Consider the following 17,912-nt stretch of genomic DNA (forward strand, 5'->3'; position numbering starts at 1 on the left):
ACCTGTGACCCTCCTAGCTTCATACTATTGCTGTTATGCCAATTAAGCAGCTGCTTCCCTCTTCCTCTCAGCCTATCTGGCTCAGCGTATCCATCTGATGAGCGGCTGGTAGTTTAGCAGCTCCAGGACATGCATGACACGTTCGCTCGTCTGCAGCCCCACTGCCGTCTCTGCTTTAATCATCCTGCACAGGACGGCACACACACACACACACTTATCAGAAATCAAGCTCTGCCTCGGTCCCTGGCCCTGACCGCTCTGTGTGTATAAAAAACCTTGGACATGTGTTTCTTCTACCTTTGTAAGGACCAGATGTATTTAATGTTGGATTCAGAAAAACGCCCTCAACAACTCCTACACTGCTTGATTTGTTTGGGTGGAATAAAAGGAGAAGGAAGGATGTTGAGTTGCAGAATGATGGGGAAGATATATATATATATTTTTTTCCTTTTAGGCTCCTAGTGTGAGTATCTAGTAATACTTGGAAATTATAATTTGGAACATTTTCTCTTGAGCCAGGCCTGACTGTATGTGTCTTTTAATTTCCGTACAGAGTGTTGAGCAACTTTAAAGCAGATTACCGACCTGAGCCACTGTGCCTGCCTTCTCTTCCTCTCCTCCCACTTTTCTCTCATCTATTATTCATGATGCTCTTTGGTTTGTTGTGTGTGTAAATGTGCTGCTAATGTTGCGCCTGGCTAATAGATGCAGCATCTGAGCAAAACAAAACTTTACTGACTTTTTGAGGTGCATCGTAGACCCTTATTTTTTAAAACTGGGATCATAAACACGCCCATGCATGTCACTCATTTCGCATCTCAGCTTATGGTAAGGTGTGACGGCAGCCTGCTCTCGGTAGTTATTTGTTCTAAATGCAAGCTATCAAATATTCATATAGGAAAACATTTACTCGTGTAAGAGCTGTAAAGTTGTGGGACTAAATAATTCAGAACTGCATGTGACAGAAATGAAAGGAGAATTACTGTCGTACCGTTGATATTATGAATGGTAGCCATTCATGCTTTTAATCATTTATAAGTCACTTTGTCCTTTAATTAGTAAATGCCAATTGTTAAATCTCACATTCTTACAATATAACAACAACAGTTTATGTTAGCTTACTTCATATCAGGCTGTCATATTGTTGTTGAGGTTCAACTCTCAATAGCATAGCTTCCATTTATTAACGCTTTTTTTTCTGCACCGCTCTCTTAGGGTCACAACATTTCAGTAAGGCTGAGCTCAGGACTTTGACTAGACCACTGAAAGACATTGTTTCTTTGGTAACACTTTATTTTATTTGAAGTGGTGTGCAGAAGGCTGACATGACATAATCAATTGATTATAACACACCATTATAATGTGTGTATAATTGATTATAAACAATCAATTATTGTTGATAATTGATTATAAACAATCGATTATAAACAATTGTTATGAGCATGAAGGAGTTTTTATGAATGCTTATGACTGTTGCTATGAAGTGTCATTCCGTTAATATTGACTCTTTAAATGCATTTAAAGTGTCACAATTTACACTTTAAAAAGCGTCATTCATTGTAGGCATAACGACCAGACATCTCTACTCAGATCTCATCCCTCCAACAGATACTGTTCCTGAATCAAACATTTAAATTGCTTATTGAAGCCTGTGGAGAATGGGAAGTGTTTCCCTCTTTTGACTGACATTAGGCTGAAATTGCTGTTATATCTCCTTCTAGGAAGATGTAAATGTCTTCCTCTTGTGAGTAATATGTCTCACTACAAAATGATGAACTTCAACGAATTTAAAACTCTACTCGTAAATCTTCAGAGATTGATGGGCAGTGACACACGCAAAACACACACACCTCTTGTGCTTCAGAGCAGCTACCTAAACGTCTGACAGTCAGACCGGCTGATGATCAGTTCAGTAAACTCCTGGCTGCTATTCCCCCCTTTTAAATCTGGCAAAAGCACCAAAGAGGAATCAGTTTCACACACAACTCTTCCATTTTGACTTCATTTCTGTCTCAGAACCCTTGTGTTTTTGTAGATGTGAATTCAGATTTTGTTCATTCTAGAATGTAGTTACATTTAAATGTCAAAAGGTGAAATCAAAGTATGTCACAGAGAAAACCAGAGTCTGAACGGCACTTCGTCCCCGGTGATACCAGTGCATAGCAACAAGCCGAAGACCCTGAGAGCTGACATGCATGACCGTACTGACAGTTGTGTTTCCTTCCCGTCCAACGCAAAAAAATTCCCCTGATGTTCCACAGAACTGGATGCTGTTGTACAAGCCGAGGCAGGTGTGTAGCTCAAAAAGCATAAAAAGCATCAACATTAGCCTTTCAACCTGTAAACAGGAAAAACACAGTAACAAGATGTGGTTCTCAGGACTGGTGCTGATTTTTTGTTTTATTTTATTCCCACCAATCTAAGCCCGGATCTGGATTGATAGACATAAATTGTCCCAGGAGTCGTTACAGCAGGTCATCTGCAGAAGAACATGGCACTGGTTCCCCACCCAGTCCCTCTCCACCCATCATCCAGATTCTATCATCTGTCCTCTTTCTGTTCCCATCGTATCTCCAACTTCTCATCTCCTTGCTCTTTTTGCTTGTGCTCCAAGGTGTTGTATTGTTATTATTGTTTATATGTATATATATATATATATATATATAAGGGTGGAGTCAGCAGACCGACTCCACCCTTCACTATATACATTTATGTTGAAAGTAGATCATCTCACAGTCCAGCTTAAAAAGAATCATACCTCTTGACAAGCAAAGCATGTCTCTTTCCCATGTTTCTTTTATTTTTTTAGTTGCTCCTTTGATTTTTAGTTTACTCCAACCTGCTGATAAGACACAGGAAGCAGCAGCAGACCGACTCCACCCTTCACTGCAGCATGAAAGACAACAGGAACCGACAGGAAATGAAAATCTGCCAAATTAAGTGTTTCCTGTAATTATGAGATAACCACATGAAGAAAGTCACAAATACCAAACTGTTTGCAATATAGCAAGCATGACCTTTGACCTTCTTGTCAGCCAAGATGATCTGACCGATGTGATACGGTGACATCCAGGTAATACTCCCAGAATCCCTAACTACTTTTACGTCATACTCGTCGGATCATCTACTCATTGTCTATATTTTACAGTAGAAAATATTTTACAGTCAAAAATGATTGATTTAGATTTTTTTGAGGTAGTTTAAAGATTTTAGATTTTTGCATTCCCCTACAATTTCAGCCTGCATTCTATGAAAAGCACTAAGGGAGCATTCACACCTGTTTAGTCTGCTTTATCAAACTTTGTTTGATGAGTTTCTTTGATTGATGTTGTACATTGTTTGAATCAAAAAGGTATCTAAACAGCAGCACACATGCACATTTTAAAGAGGCACACATACATCTCTCCCACATCTGAAATTGGCACATCCCTGCTGTTCCTCGGGACCACAGTTTGTCCAAAGAAACCTTGTCCAGCTGTCCATGACACATTTTGTTAGATCTAATTTAAAAACTTTCCCCATTATCTCAGACGAGACTCCTCCTGACCTCATTACCGTCCACACTGAGCGTGCTCCCATCTGTCCTGCCATCAATCATCCTGGAATATTTAAGGCCAATCGCTGCGCAGGCTGCCCAGCAGATCTCAGACCTGCCACAGCGGACAGGATTAAGCTCCACTCGCCAAATTAAGAACCGAGTGTGAATGTTATGAACGTGATCTCAGTGGCCTTGTTGATTTCTCTACTTCTCCCTCCATTTACCATCTCACCATTTATTCATTCACGGGTTTTCCCTCAGGAGGGCGGCTTGACGGGGGGGGGGGCTGCATTCCCACTGGCATCACAGAGGATTTCTGACAAGAAATCTTCTTAAAGCAGAACTTGGCAAGATCTTTGTAGAAAAAATACGACAAGACGATCAGTCTAAATCACAGAGTCATCCACTCTGATGAGACGCTGAGACTATGGAGCTCTTAACTCCCGATTAAATGTTGATGCCTGTGTGCTGACTCTGGGGAAGTCCTCGGTGCTTCAGTTTATGTTTCTCACTGTGAGCAGGGGGCGAAAAATGTAGCTCTAGAAAGTTTATTTGTAAATCAGCATTCTTACACATTTTTATTGTTCAAACTAACAGAAATAAATACTACAGTATATACATAAAAAACAAATGAAGAAACACACAATTACACACAATAAAGAAACATTACAATGATAAAAGCTTAGACAAATGAAGGAGCCTTCCTTCATTTAAGCTTTGTTTACACAACACTGTTGTCTGGAAACAGTCTGCATTTTCAGATGTTGATTCAGGTAAAGTTCCACTTTCACTGTCACTGTTTAGACGAGTTGTAGTTGTCATGCCAGGCCACTGTGTGGTGCTGTGGTTTTAGTATGTCGTCAAAACGTTGACCCTTAATCTAAACCTCTCGCTGCAGCCGTGAATTGTACACATGTGTGTTTTCACACCTGCGGAGTAATTCAAACCACTGTGGGTGATGATGTTCCCAAAAACTTCAACTCTGAGACCTGGTTTCAAAAAGGGCCGGTTTCAGAAACTGGGATTTCTGGTGTGAACAAGCAAATGGGTCGCAACAAAATTGTTACGGTTTAACAGGAAACCGTAACAATTACAGTGTAAACAGGACTTTAGTTCTGGTTCTGGGACCAGAGGAGTCAACATGGTTTACGTCTGATAAGCAACTATTTACCAACCATTTTAAGCCTTTTAGACCATTAACAACATTTAAAGATTTGAGTCAGAAGACAGATGACAGTCTGCAGTGGCCCTTTGTGACAGCCAACCATTTCTGAATACATTACAGGTGAAACTTTGAAGCAGACACAAAGACCTTCTTTTATTAGCTAAGAGCAGAAAACCAAGGCTACAAACTGAACAATAACAGATTAGAAATTTTGCCTGGTCTCATGAGTCTTTTGATAGTAGGGTCAAAATTATTTGGTGTTTGGTTCAGGTTAGTGGTTCTGAAGTTATGGTGTGAGCAGTATTTTCTTGGCACACCTTAATGTGCCCTGTTTAACCAGTTTGCTGAAGCCCCAGAGGCTCCCTGAGTGTTATTGCTGACCCAATCTGTCCCTCATGACAGCAGCATGTCCGTCTCCTGAAAGTCTTCCAGCGATGTAATGCTCCATGTCACACATCCCAAATCATCTCGAACTCCAGCTGCCAAATCTCAGTCTCCTAGAACACATTTGGGATGTGGTGGAGCGTGGGATTTGCATCATGGATGTGTGGCAGCAGCGTGATGGTGCATGTCAATATGGACAAAAGTCTTTTTGACTCGATGTCAGGAAGTATTAAGGCAGTTCTGCAGGGGAAAGGGGGCTGAATGTTATACTAGAAACATGTTCCTGTTAAAGTTTGCTGCATGTTGTTAATGATGATGCATCATGAGCGACGCAACTGTTGCATTGGGGTGTGGTTCAGAGAAAGCAAAGCTCAGAGTCCAACTTTGAGCAACATGATCCAGATCATCAAATATTTATCCTTGACTATAAAGGTCTTTGTAGCACCTCAGCAGACACTTGCTTCAACCAATCAGGCTTCTATTTCAGGGTCCCTTCATATTTACAATAAGAATTATTGTATCATCTCAGGTTGATGTTACTATTCATCCCTGCAGGAACGGAGTCTCTTGTTGCTTCTGCATATCTCCTCAGGCCCTAAATAGTTTTGGACAGAAAGATTTCTCCTTATTTATGTTTTTGCTACCTTCCTCCTCCATTTCTCCTCCCACCTGTTCCGTCACTCGTTATCTTCTTCTAGGAGTCAACTTCCTGTTTTACTTTGTCTTCTGTGGCTTAATTAGACGTAATTGATGCTATACTCCAGAGGAAGAGATGCTTACACACTTTCCCTTTCATCAGTGTCACTTATCTTCTCCCCGTGTTGCTACAGCAACAAAGAAATTGATACCTGTGCTCCTCTGAGAACAGATCTTGTCGCATTGGACGTTCATGTAGCTCTAACTTCAACTGAGAAGGTCTGATTTGGAACATCTGTGTCCAAAAAAGTTTTTAGTCCAAGCACTGGAATAAAAACTTTGATAAAACAAAATAACTGCTTTGATATTCAAGCCAGATATTCAGGTAGCCAGAAAAAAAAACATTTTCATCTTGCTATGTGATATTGATAACGGTTGTTTGGAAATGCAGATAAATATGTAGTACTGTAGCATACTAAAAACATATACGTTCCAGTTGATCCAAGGTGAAGCAGCACATCTATGAATACTAGCTTTTTTAATTTGTACTGATCTATTTTCATTGCTTCTATATTATTATAGTTTTAGACATTTCCCTTTGCATCACACGTTGCTGGATGGAAAAGTGTTTTTAATTATGCTATATGAATGAACTTTATATGATTTAAACTTAGAGTAAGTAAATAAGTTCACATCCGGCTACCACAGTCCTTGTGAAAGATTATTTTAAGAGCCCCATAAACCCAGGCACCATGTTTGGTGTATTTGGATTTTTTTTTTCAGATCTTTCATTTCTTCCACCAAATATCCAGGATGACTGAGACCAACATTCAGCTTAACATGGCTCTAATAGATCGCTTTATCTATTGCATGATTTCCACTCAAACGTTGACCCAGTTGTATTTGGTTGAAGAGACAAAGGTTTGACATCTTCTGGGTCTAATTTTCAACATGCCTCTAGATAATAATGTAAGTCTGTGACCTCCAGAAGACAGCCTGCATGAGGCAACCGTCCTAATACTGGAATCTGCAACACCCACGAATCATATGCTGCGACATTGGTGGACCACTCATGTTCTTTGTAGTGTCTAGTCTGTGGAGACGTAGTAAAAAGCTTCAGCTCAGACTCTCGCAGGGAAACACTTTTGAACTGAACGTTATAGTTACATTTGATTTCATCACTTCTTCCACATAGAGGAAATTTTGTTAATGACAGCTGATTTTCTTTGGCCTTTTTAGCATTATAAATTTGCATGTCAGTCACATATGCTGGGATCCCATCGTTAATTTTGATGTGTCCAACTGTCATGTTTCCACACTCCGAGAGATGTCAGCGGCTTGAATATTCCAGAATAGCTCAGGTTCAGGAGGGCAGAGACTTTCACCTCTGTAGGTGAGAACGCTAAAAAATGTGATGCTAAAAATAATAATAATAATAATAATAATAATAATAAAGTACTCGAGTGTATTTAAATACTCCTCCTGTTTGCTCTCTTGTGTCTTGTCTCAGTCATGGCTGCAGGAAGAGGCAGTGGAGTGAAAGAGGCCAAATAACACAGTTTGAACTCCATTATTTCTCATAACGAATGCAGAGAAATCTTTTAATTACTGTAAACAGACACCAGAGTCAGCAGCAGTCTCCGTCTGCAGGACAATCAGTTATTCTCTTTCTGAATCTGTGGTTTATAAACAGTTAAGGACATGGAGAGAGCTTCTGTGTAGATACGGACTTTAATGTTTTGGTGAGTCTTGGCTCTGTGCTGCCCCTGTCTGGCTATAGATGTACACTACATTTCAGCCCATCAGTGACCTTTCCTTCATTGATCTTTATTTGTCTCACCTACAGTTTGACCTGGTTAAACAGTGTTGGTATAGATTTAGATTAGCTTTCTGGGAGGAAACTAATAGCTAATCCTTGATTTATTTATTTTTTAAGCAGTAATATATACAGCAGACTGTTTAGTAACTGATGGGCTATGAGTTGGGGAATTTCAGGATTTGAGCCTTTGTTCATTCTAATACTAGATCCTAGAGCTGCAACTGATAATTATTTTAGTAATCAATTAATCTGCCGATTATTCAGTAGATCAATCAGGTAAAAAATTGGCACTTTCTGCAGATTTTTCAATTAACCACTTAAGTTTATTTCATACATTTTAGAAATACATTAAAATATGCAAATGCATTTATACATTTCTTTTCTAAATAAAAAAATTATTGCCTAAAATGCAACAATGTTATTTATTTAGTGATCATTTGTGGCAATAGATGCATCTGCAGCTAAAACAAAACACTTCTAACGTCTACATGTGGAAAAACTCAGCCCTTCCTGCTGGACTTAATATCAATACAGTGTAGTGATAATCTTATTAATATTTTTGGGTAAAGCAAACTTTAACCATAGTTAAACCATAGTTTAGTTTAACTTTTAACTGATATATCACTAGATCTAGAAATGGTCAAGTTAACATATGTTTTCACTGTGTTTATTAGCTGTTTATGACATAAATATCATAAGACCTAATGAGGAAAATCTTTGTTTCCTTCGCCTAGGCGTATGGGCCAACATCGAAATGTCTCAAACCAGCATGGAAGTGGTCAAAGGTAAACTGGTGCAGCTAATAGCCTCGTACGTCGGAAACCCAAACGCTGACCTGGCCACCAGCACCATCATCTGGAACTTTGTGACGGACAGCACCCAGCAGGTGAGGAGGCAGTTTGATAATGTCTGTAAATATTCATGTTCATTTCTCCCCAGCTGTAAAACTTTACTTCAGAAAGAATGTGTTTCTGTTCCCGTGGCTCTAAACCTGGGAGAACCTGTCCTCCAAAAAGCTTTCAGTGTGTAAACTGCTTCGTCCCGGTCCAGTTTAGAACAGTGTCCGGGTTTTGGGGTCTGCTGAGCGTGGATTAATGAGCTGTGCAGATGGAGGAGTGGGATCTGGGCAGATTTATTCAAAGTGAGTCTTTAGTGTTTTTGAACAGTCATCCAGAGTCCTGCTCTGCTCTTATTTAGAGCCAAAAACACAGATGACAAGAATGAAGTGTGACAGCTCTGAAGCTTCACCTGAGCTGAGACACTTTCAAGAATGCTGTAGTAAAATGCAGCTATAAGTCAGCTGCACAACCAGGCATGTAGGACTTTTAGTACAGAAATATAACGGACACTTTCCTCCCTTAGAAGATAGTGTTACCCAATAAATATGAAGTAGACTATGATCATGCTGGCTAATTCTTGCTTTGTGTGAAGGCCCCGACGCTTCATCCGAAGTGCCAAAATCAATTGATGAAAATTGTGTCATTTTGTTCGCAGAGAGAGCTTTGGTTAGACTAGGTGCATCAGATACACAAAACTTAGGCTCAAGCAGTCATATGTAAAGCCAAACAACCTTTGCACACAAAGCTTAGTGCCACTATCTGGAATGGATCTGGGCCAGAGGTGGGCCACGTGTGCTGTAGAAGTACTGTTTTCGGCCCACATGTGACACAAATATGGAGCTCTTACTTAATTTTTCTGGCTGATTTGATTCAGACATCTGCGACAGACTGGCGACCTGTCCAGGGTGAACTCCGCCACTCGCCCAAAACGTTCGCTGGAGATGGACACCAGCACCTCCCCACCCCACTAGGGACAAGGGTGTTAGAAAATGGATGGATGGATGATTCAGGCTTGAACTGCATCAGAGCCAAAAATAAATAAAAAAATAAAATAAACTAAAAAAATTGTGAAAAGAAAGTGGAACTTTCTGGAAACTGAGGCAAGTTTGCCTCAGGCGTCATTCATAAAGAGGGTCATACGACTCCCGAACCACTGAGAAAGTGGAGCAGCTGTTCCCCCAAAGTCGGATAGAGCAAACTTGTTACAGCTTACAGATTTTTTGTTACAGAGATGTGAATAAATTGGTAAATCTGAATACAGGGAACAACCAGAGGAACGGCTTTAGTTTGTTGAGCAAACAACTAAGTGCCTCTGAGGGAGTGTGTGGCGTCTGATACTGAAACCTTGGCATCTGTTTGTTGGGGTCCTGTGGGTTATTGAAGTCTGTTCATTGATTTGAGACTCTTCCTGGCAGGAAAGATTGCAGTCAGGAAGTTTTGCTGACTAGTTTGTTTGATCTGCTCCAATGTTCCTGTGGGTGGAAAAAGCCCAAGTAACACAGACATGAACATCAGGACTCCTTCTTTGCTAGTGAAACATCGCGGCTCTTCTACAGCTGTCTGTTGTCTTCAGGCTGTGACTGTTTGGTGCTTACGCCCAACCCAGAAACCGGCTACAATCTGGTCTACTGTCGTACGAGTAATCGCAAGCCTTTGCTTGAAGTGGCAGGAAAAAGAGCAATGACAGAACTTAACAACAGACAAGCACTTATTTATCAGAAGTCTTCATAGGGCCTTCCCACTGCTGCCTTTATCAGTGTGGCAACAGTTTTCTTGAATTCAGAACCCATACAAGAAAAATGTTCTGCTCAGACGATGATAAAGAACAATCTGCAAGAACTTTGAAACTAGGACCATAAGAAGAACTTTTTTTGCAACCCTGATACAGAGAATGTCTATTTCTCTTTTTATACAGATAATGTGTGTACAGACCAGAACTCATTAGATACTGATGTTCATAGGAAATACTCACCATTAGAACTGAAATCTTTGAACTAGTTTGAAAAATATTGGGGGTTTTTGTTTCTTTGTCTTGTTTTTTGTGGGTGTGGGTGTGTGTGTGTGTGTGGGGGGGGGGGGGGGTATGTGTGTGTGTAAAAATCCAACCTCACCCAAGAGACAAAAGCTTGTCATACTATTGATATTAGAAATGACTCAGTGCCTGATGATGAAGGAAGGCTTTTGAGTCCAAACTGAGTTTTTGTAACTGTAACACGATTTTGAAAAATGACAAACATTTCCAATTTTCCGAGCCAGAGATGTCGGGATTATGAACATCCCTGAGACCTCTGACCCCAAATGAGTAAGCATGTTAGTCAAACTGCTCTCCCTGTCTTGGACAGATGTACTCAGACATGTTTTTAGCCGTATGTGCAGCTCTTGTGCTAAAGAGAATAAGAAGCTGTTGTTGTGCTTCCCTGTGTCCTCCTGTACAGGTCATCAGCTACACCAAAGGCACCATCAACGAGGGCAGCCCCCAGTTCAGGGGCCGCGTCGGGTTCCTGAAGGCCATGCCTTCGAGTGATGTTTCTCTGTACATCAACAACACCAGGGAGTCTGACTCTGGCCGTTATGTGTGTCAGATCATCATTCCTTCTGTTACTTCTAATCCCGCTGAGGTCTATCTTGAAGTGAAGGGTGAGGAAAAAGTACTAAATGCCTGAATTTCAAAGTCTGAATGAAGATATGCTGTTGGGAATGGCAGCACACCCAAAACCTCTGACAACTTCTGTGTTTCTCCTCAGTCCCTCCTGCTGTTCCCAAGTGCTCTGTGACCGGGAAGCCAGTGCTGAAAGGAAACGTGACTCTGACGTGCACGTCTAGTGCCGGGAAGCCTGTCCCGCTGTACAAGTGGAGGAGAACCAGTCCTACCTCTGAGGTCTTTTTTGCACCGATGCTCAGTGAGTAAAACTGCAGCTTTGATTTCATCGAACTCTGTAGGCACGATGAGGCCAAAATGAAAGTTTTTCTCATGTAAACTAATGAGAGAGAAATACATTTATTACTTTTTCCACCCATAAGGTGACATGTATCTTGCATTTGTTAACTGAAAACAGATACGTCTGTTAAAGTGGATAATGGAAAAGAAATCAAAACTGTAAAACCCTTGCTGTATGTGTGTGCACACCCTCAAATGAATTCCATTAAACTCCAGCATTCAGTGTTCTTGAGTTTCCGCCTGCCATCAGCTGCAGTGGTTCTAATTAACCATGATGAATGGACCATAACATTCACTCATTTGCATCTTTTAGTCCCCAGTGGTGACAATAAAATTACAGTTGACCATTGTTAGTCAATTTAGGGCTAAATGTAGTCAGATGAAGAAGCAGAATATCCCCTGAATAGGCAAACTATTGCCTATGATTAGCTTATTGTTTACCTAATACAGTATGACAGGCACGAAACTCTGAACAAGCTTTTTATTTACATTATTGTTTTACAAAGAACTGTGTAGTATCATGATTATTTTTTGGGACAACTTCTGTGAATACCTTGAAGGTGTACCTGACGACTTGGTGCTGTTACTTATAGAAGGAGGAGAGACAAGGTGTCAGAGTTTTACTGGTTTTTAAGGCAAAAATATTACAGAGTACTGTCTTTAGCATCTTATTTTAGCAGTTAGTTAGCATACCCAGCAGTTTCCATGCGTAAAGTTTAGATATTGGAGATACTCCATGACAGACAGAATTTGAAACTTTAAAGGATAAAACAGAGCAAAACATGAGAAGAGTAAATCTGCTGTAGCTACCCCATTCACCCTTCCTGTTATTCTTCCTTACAGTCAGACATTATCTCTGTTTCCTAATTGTTTTATGCGCTTTTTGAAGTTTTGTATTACAAAAAGTTGATGGAAATGGCAAAGTTGCATAGGCTGTTTTTTGTGTTTGTTTGTTTTGCTTTTTTTGCGACATTAAAAAAATTTGCTCAAAATTTGACAATTGGATTAAAACATAGCTGGGATAATTTCACTCATCTTAACCTTTTATTAACCTTCATTATTGTAAAGGTAAATAAAATTAATAACATATGACAGATGACTTGGTGGTTCGGCAGTTCAGTACAGTTCAGAAAACGTGTTATTCTTGTTCTATTCTTGTTGTTGATTGTTTTTTTTTTTCTGTTTATTGATGAAACAAAAAACTTGTACTGAGCCAAATGTATGAAGTGGTTTGTGGGAATGTGTCTCCATGACTACCTGCCACATAACGTTTGTGCAGAGTCCACACCTCCTAAATGCACAGAAAGTTGTTTCTAATGGTTGGACGTGTGTCTGTGGTCACCCTGCTGCTTCAGATGAGAACACTGGGGATCTGAAGTTGAGCAACCTGAGCAGCAACATGTCCGGGATGTACGTGTGCACAGCCAGCAACACAGCAGGAAGTGAAACCTGCTCCATCACCCTGGACATCATCAACAGTACGTAACACCAGACATGTCCCAAACTGTACTTCAAACTTCTGAAACTATGAAGCAAACTCCGTTTTCGTTTTTTGATTTTCCACAATTTCAGCCAATAAGGTTGGAATGATTGTTGGCGCAACAGTTGGATCGGTCCTCGGTTTCATCTTCCTCCTCTGTGTCTGCGTCGGGTTTCTGTTCATTTTCAAGAGAAGAAGAGACAATGAGGACGACATGGCCAATGAAATCAAGTGAGTTCATCTGGTTCATTTATCCGAATCAAAACTGATGGCAGAAAAGCTCATTTTACCAATATTTCAATGCTGATGGGGTAAAGCAATTGTATTACATACATCATCCGTATACGACACACTTCGCATAAAAATACAAGGAAAACAAATTCCTCACAGTCTGACAAATGGCCACAAACTTCCAGGAAGTACAAATGATTTGTAAAAGTCTCAGTATAATTGATAAAACCTCTTCAAGTTATTACCGTACAAGCTACTGAAATATCAGATATACTTAGTTACTCACGTCTTTTCCATATTGGCTTCAATTCTAATACGATGACAGGATGAAATCAAAAATGTGTACAGTCCTGCGTGGAATCTAAATCAATTTAAACCTTGTAAAGACCAGGTTATTTTTGTTAGTTTTGCTATACAAAGCAGTGAAACTGAAAGAGGATGTGCATTTTCTTTATCATATCGGTAAGAGTGAGTTGTGCGTTTAGCAGAATTAGGAGATGAAACAGGAAACTCGTAAAGGCGAATGCAGTTCAGTTCAGCAGGTCTGTTCCTGCGCCTCAGCATGCAAAGCTCTTCACCTTCACCAGGTGTCCATGCATCCTTGAAAAGTATTGAAAAGTGTTAAATGCATATATTTAAAATTAAGGCCTGAAAATGTGTTGAATTTATAAAACACATGATTGCACTTTGTCATGATGGGACTTTTTAATCTGCCATATTTGAATCGGTGTCAGAAGTGAAAAGAGTGGCTGGTTTCTTTAACCCCTGATGTGCCCCTGACCTGCAGGGAAGACGCTCAGGCTCCGAAGCGCGTCTCCTGGGCGAAGAGCGGGATGGGCTCTGATGTCATCTCGAAGAACGGCACGCTGTCCTCCATCGCCTCCAGCCCGCGCCACAAAGACAACCACCACCACCACCACCTGCAGCAGTATCCCCAGCATCCTGCCTCGGACACCGCCTCCATCATCACAGCCACAGGCAGCACCGCCGGCTACAGACCTCCCCGCCACCAGGGGGCCTCCACTCCCACTCATTACAGCTACAACAACAGCAGCACGTTGCCCCACGGACAGCCCGCCTCCGCCCAGGCCGCCAACGGCAGTTCGCAGGTGGTCCAGGAGCGCTACGGCCACCTGCCCCAGGCCCAGCAGCTGCCCCAGACCTACACCCAGCTGCAGGGGCAGTTCCAGCCTGCCCCGTCCCCGCCACCGCTGCCCACCTCCACCATCACAGCCTCCAACATCCACCGCATGGGAGGGGTGCCAATCATGGTTCCCGCTCAAAACCAAGCAGGTTCTCTGGTCTAACGGAAGTGCCGTGCCACGCAGTTAGACTGACCGGAGGCTCAGCCGGGTCTCTGCAGGGAACGCTTCATGATTTTATTTTATTTTTTTAGCAAACAGGACGAGAGGAAGAAGTCATTAACTGTTACAGGCTTTCAAATCAGCAGGCTACCATGACAACCATTCAAGACATGCTTGTTACTTGCTTTGTATTCACTCTTTATATTCTGTTCTCACAAATAACGTATAGATAAAATTCTCTTTTCTACTTTTTTATTGCCTGCTGTTCTCCTCCTGTTCACCCGGCAACCGGATTGTTTTTCTTTTAAAGGGTTTATTATTCCCAATTTTCAGCAAAGATATTACAGGAAATACGCGGGACGTAAATCTGTCAGCCACCCTTTCTTACAACAACTACCCGAAGGAGATGTCGTTGTTTCTTAAGAGCCCTTCACATCGCAACATTTAAAGAAAAGGCCAGAATATGTTTGATCTCTGCAAACACTTTGCAGCACGTGGAAGCAAGGCTCCCAGCAAAGCACTCAAACCTCAGTGAGTTTCTCAGTCGCAGATGTTTTAGTCATGACACTCCAGCATCATCTTTGTCACAGAGAAGGGAAAAACCACGAGGCTTGAATCGCAGTTTTGCATTTCCCCGCAGCCCGACTCTTAAACAGCAACTCCAAGTGCTGAAAGTCTCACTTTGATCAGAAAAGCGACTTGAGGAAAAAGCACAAGTTCTGCATTTGGAGTGCATAATTCTTTCAGTCTACTCAAACTAAGTCATGCCTGCAGAGCACAAAGCGTCAGTCTTTGAGCTGGGGGACGCGTCCGCACAGAGACCTGCTAATAGCTGAAGAAAATACCGTATTGGTTTTCTCCTCCGCAGCCATGACTTTGATGGTGGAGGTGCAGAAACTTCCCGTATTTAGAGGGAGATTCTACACATTGTGAGGAAGCAGCCTGAGGTGTTGTGATGGAGGCAGGTCTTTGCATTTCTGTGAAAACAGGGTAGTTTAGATTTGCTGTGATCCATTTAATGTTAGAAGGATTCTGGAGATCCTGAATTAGATCCGGCTTGAAGAAACGAGGGGTTGGTTTGGGTGGACGGAGTTCTGTTTGAAACATTTTCTAGTCTCTAGTCTTGGAAACTGCTTATGATTCTGAATCAGAACTGGTTTGTTGTAGCTCTGCATATTTTCATCCTTTCATTATAATATGTCAAGTTTCCAGTAAGACAAAAGAAATATATAAATATAGTATTTATTAGTTTCTACATGTGTTCCAGACATTTGTTTCTTTCTTTTTTTTTTTCAGGTCTAATCTGTATGGATGATGATATCGAACTTAGATGGACTATTTATCTGAAACACTGGATGCTAAACCAAAGACAAAATCGTCTCCATTCCTTACATGTTGCACCTTTTTACAGCAGCAGTTTTACTTCAGGTCACTGTTACACAGAGCTTCCATTAGGTTTTAATATTGTCAGGAAAGAATGTCACAAATTGTTTCTCTCAGCTTCAGAAATACCTGCTCAAATGAATCATCCCTTCACTGATAAAAACACTGAACACTGAAAATCCTTTAGATATTCTGAAGATGCCTACGGACACCAGCTTTATTCTCTCAAGCACAGTAGCTACGTGACATTTATGTTTGTGATAGTCTAATAAAGAGTTGACAATTTTTGAAATAATAGTAGAGGCAAGCATAAAGACTCAATAAAAGACAACTGTTGAGCAACGTAAGAATTTTATTAATTTAAAATTGTAACAGCTACTGCAAGAAAATTATGAAGCCACGTCGAACAAATCCTTATACAAGCGACCACGTTAGCATTTTTACGTGTCTGCTTTGTTTCAGTTTGGTAATGAAAAGGAAAACTGAGCTGTAATATAAGGCTGCAGTAAAACTCATAGATATTTATTAAACCTCCAAATGTGGAGATGAAACGTTGGGGACAAAAGTAGTGTGACTTTAACACTTCCTGAATATTTTACAGGGTAAAAACTGTTGAACTATGAGGCGCTTCAAAAACGACCCCGTGTTTAAAACAAACAAACAGAAAACTTTAAGCTAAACTGTTGGCAATGGTATCGAAAAACCCAATCAGATAAAGTTTGGGTTTTACTTTGAATCGTGTTTCTGGTGTAGGGATTAACTTTGAAGGGCTGACCTTTCTTCGTTTGCATATTTTTATTATTATTATTATTAGTTTATAACCACCAAAAGTCATAACTCACTATTCCTGATCAATTTGCACATTCTGAAATATTTCGTAGGAAGAGTTACAAACTAAAAATTGTGTCAGAAATGGTAGGAGGAATCCAATCAAGAGTAAAAATGTAATAACTATTTGTTGGTTTATAGAGAGAAGCTTCTCCACTTGCAAGAATTTAAACAGAGATCTCATTCTGACTATGAACAAATAAATTATCTTCTTTAGGAATGTATCCAGGTGGCCACATATATACGTTTCCTTATTGAAGATGTTTTATTTTTTATATATATTTGGATTTCTTGTCCGCTTTTAAAAAATGTTTGTCATACTCTCTCCTGCTGTACTTTGGACGCACGGAGACATTTATTAGCTGCCTGGCTTTCACAGAAAGTGAAAACATTCCAGAACCACCTATCCTGAAACAAATGAGTTGAAATGTTTCTTAGCTGTGGAGCATTTCTGTTGAATGTCGACGACACTTAAAGCAAACTGGAAAATGTTTCATTTCTTACGGTTATCAGACTCCGTGTTTTAGAGTGTGACCGAGTCATTTCAATGTGTACATTGATGGTTATAATGCATTGTTAAAGTCGAGCCTTTATTTTTCTACAGCAAATATAAGAGCACATGAACAGCGTTTCTTTTTACTATGTAACTTTATGAACTAAATAAATAAATAAATGCTCTCCATCACAGCTGGACGCATTCTAGAGGCTCTGTGGACAAACAGGCGGTGAAGCATCTTATTTATACAGAAGGCTTGAAGTCCAGACATCGGTGTGCATTGTCCACTTGTATTCTCCATTCATGTTCATGGAAAAAAAATGCCTGATATTTTCAAATAAATATAAACAAACTCTTGCGTTTGTTTTTCTTTAAAAATGGTTTAAATGTCATAATGCCCCACCCTCTTAATACTACAGCTGTTGTTGAAAAGCTGTAGTATTTATTGATTCAGAAAGAAATCAGTGGGAAAACGTGAAGATCCGAGACCAATTTGCACAAACAGCAATCACAAACGTTTCTGAACAGACGACAAAATCAGCTAAAAAAAAAAAACAAACACTGGACACTCTGCCTCCTAACGCTTTCTCTCTTCTAAACTTTAATGTAAGTGTAAGTCATTTCAGGTCTTAAACCACAAGGTGGCAGCAAAGCAGCTCTGTTGGTGAAGTAAAGAAGAAAGCGTGAGAAATCAGTAATTTCCTTATAAAATCTGATTTTTTATTCTTTTTATTTTTGTTTAGCTGCAGTAACGTGGGGTGTAAAGTTTGCGGTAAATCTGCAGCGGCCAGATGTCCAGCCTGACTCAGACCGATCCACACAGACTCTGCTCTGCGACGGCATCTACTAAATACTGACTTGAGGGAGTTGA

At 40.5% G+C, this 17,912-nt stretch overlaps 1 protein-coding gene across 1 annotated transcript in view; it reads left to right on the forward strand.

Annotated features, from left to right (window-relative positions):
* The window catches only part of esama (endothelial cell adhesion molecule a), a 56,196-nt gene extending 38,797 nt beyond the window's left edge, over positions 1-17,399 (forward strand). Inside the window, exons 2-7 of the mRNA XM_028031316.1 lie at positions 8,277-8,428; positions 10,817-11,018; positions 11,126-11,281; positions 12,675-12,797; positions 12,892-13,030; positions 13,818-17,399. Of these exons, the coding sequence (XP_027887117.1) occupies positions 8,277-8,428; positions 10,817-11,018; positions 11,126-11,281; positions 12,675-12,797; positions 12,892-13,030; positions 13,818-14,337 (1,292 nt within the window). The 3' untranslated portion in view covers positions 14,338-17,399. The remainder of the gene's footprint in view (positions 1-8,276; positions 8,429-10,816; positions 11,019-11,125; positions 11,282-12,674; positions 12,798-12,891; positions 13,031-13,817) is intronic.
* Positions 17,400-17,912: the final 513 nt, after the last annotated feature.

The sequence above is a fragment of the Xiphophorus couchianus genome, chromosome 11 (genome assembly GCF_001444195.1).
Source record: "Xiphophorus couchianus chromosome 11, X_couchianus-1.0, whole genome shotgun sequence".
In the NCBI taxonomy this organism is placed as follows: domain Eukaryota; kingdom Metazoa; phylum Chordata; class Actinopteri; order Cyprinodontiformes; family Poeciliidae; genus Xiphophorus; species Xiphophorus couchianus.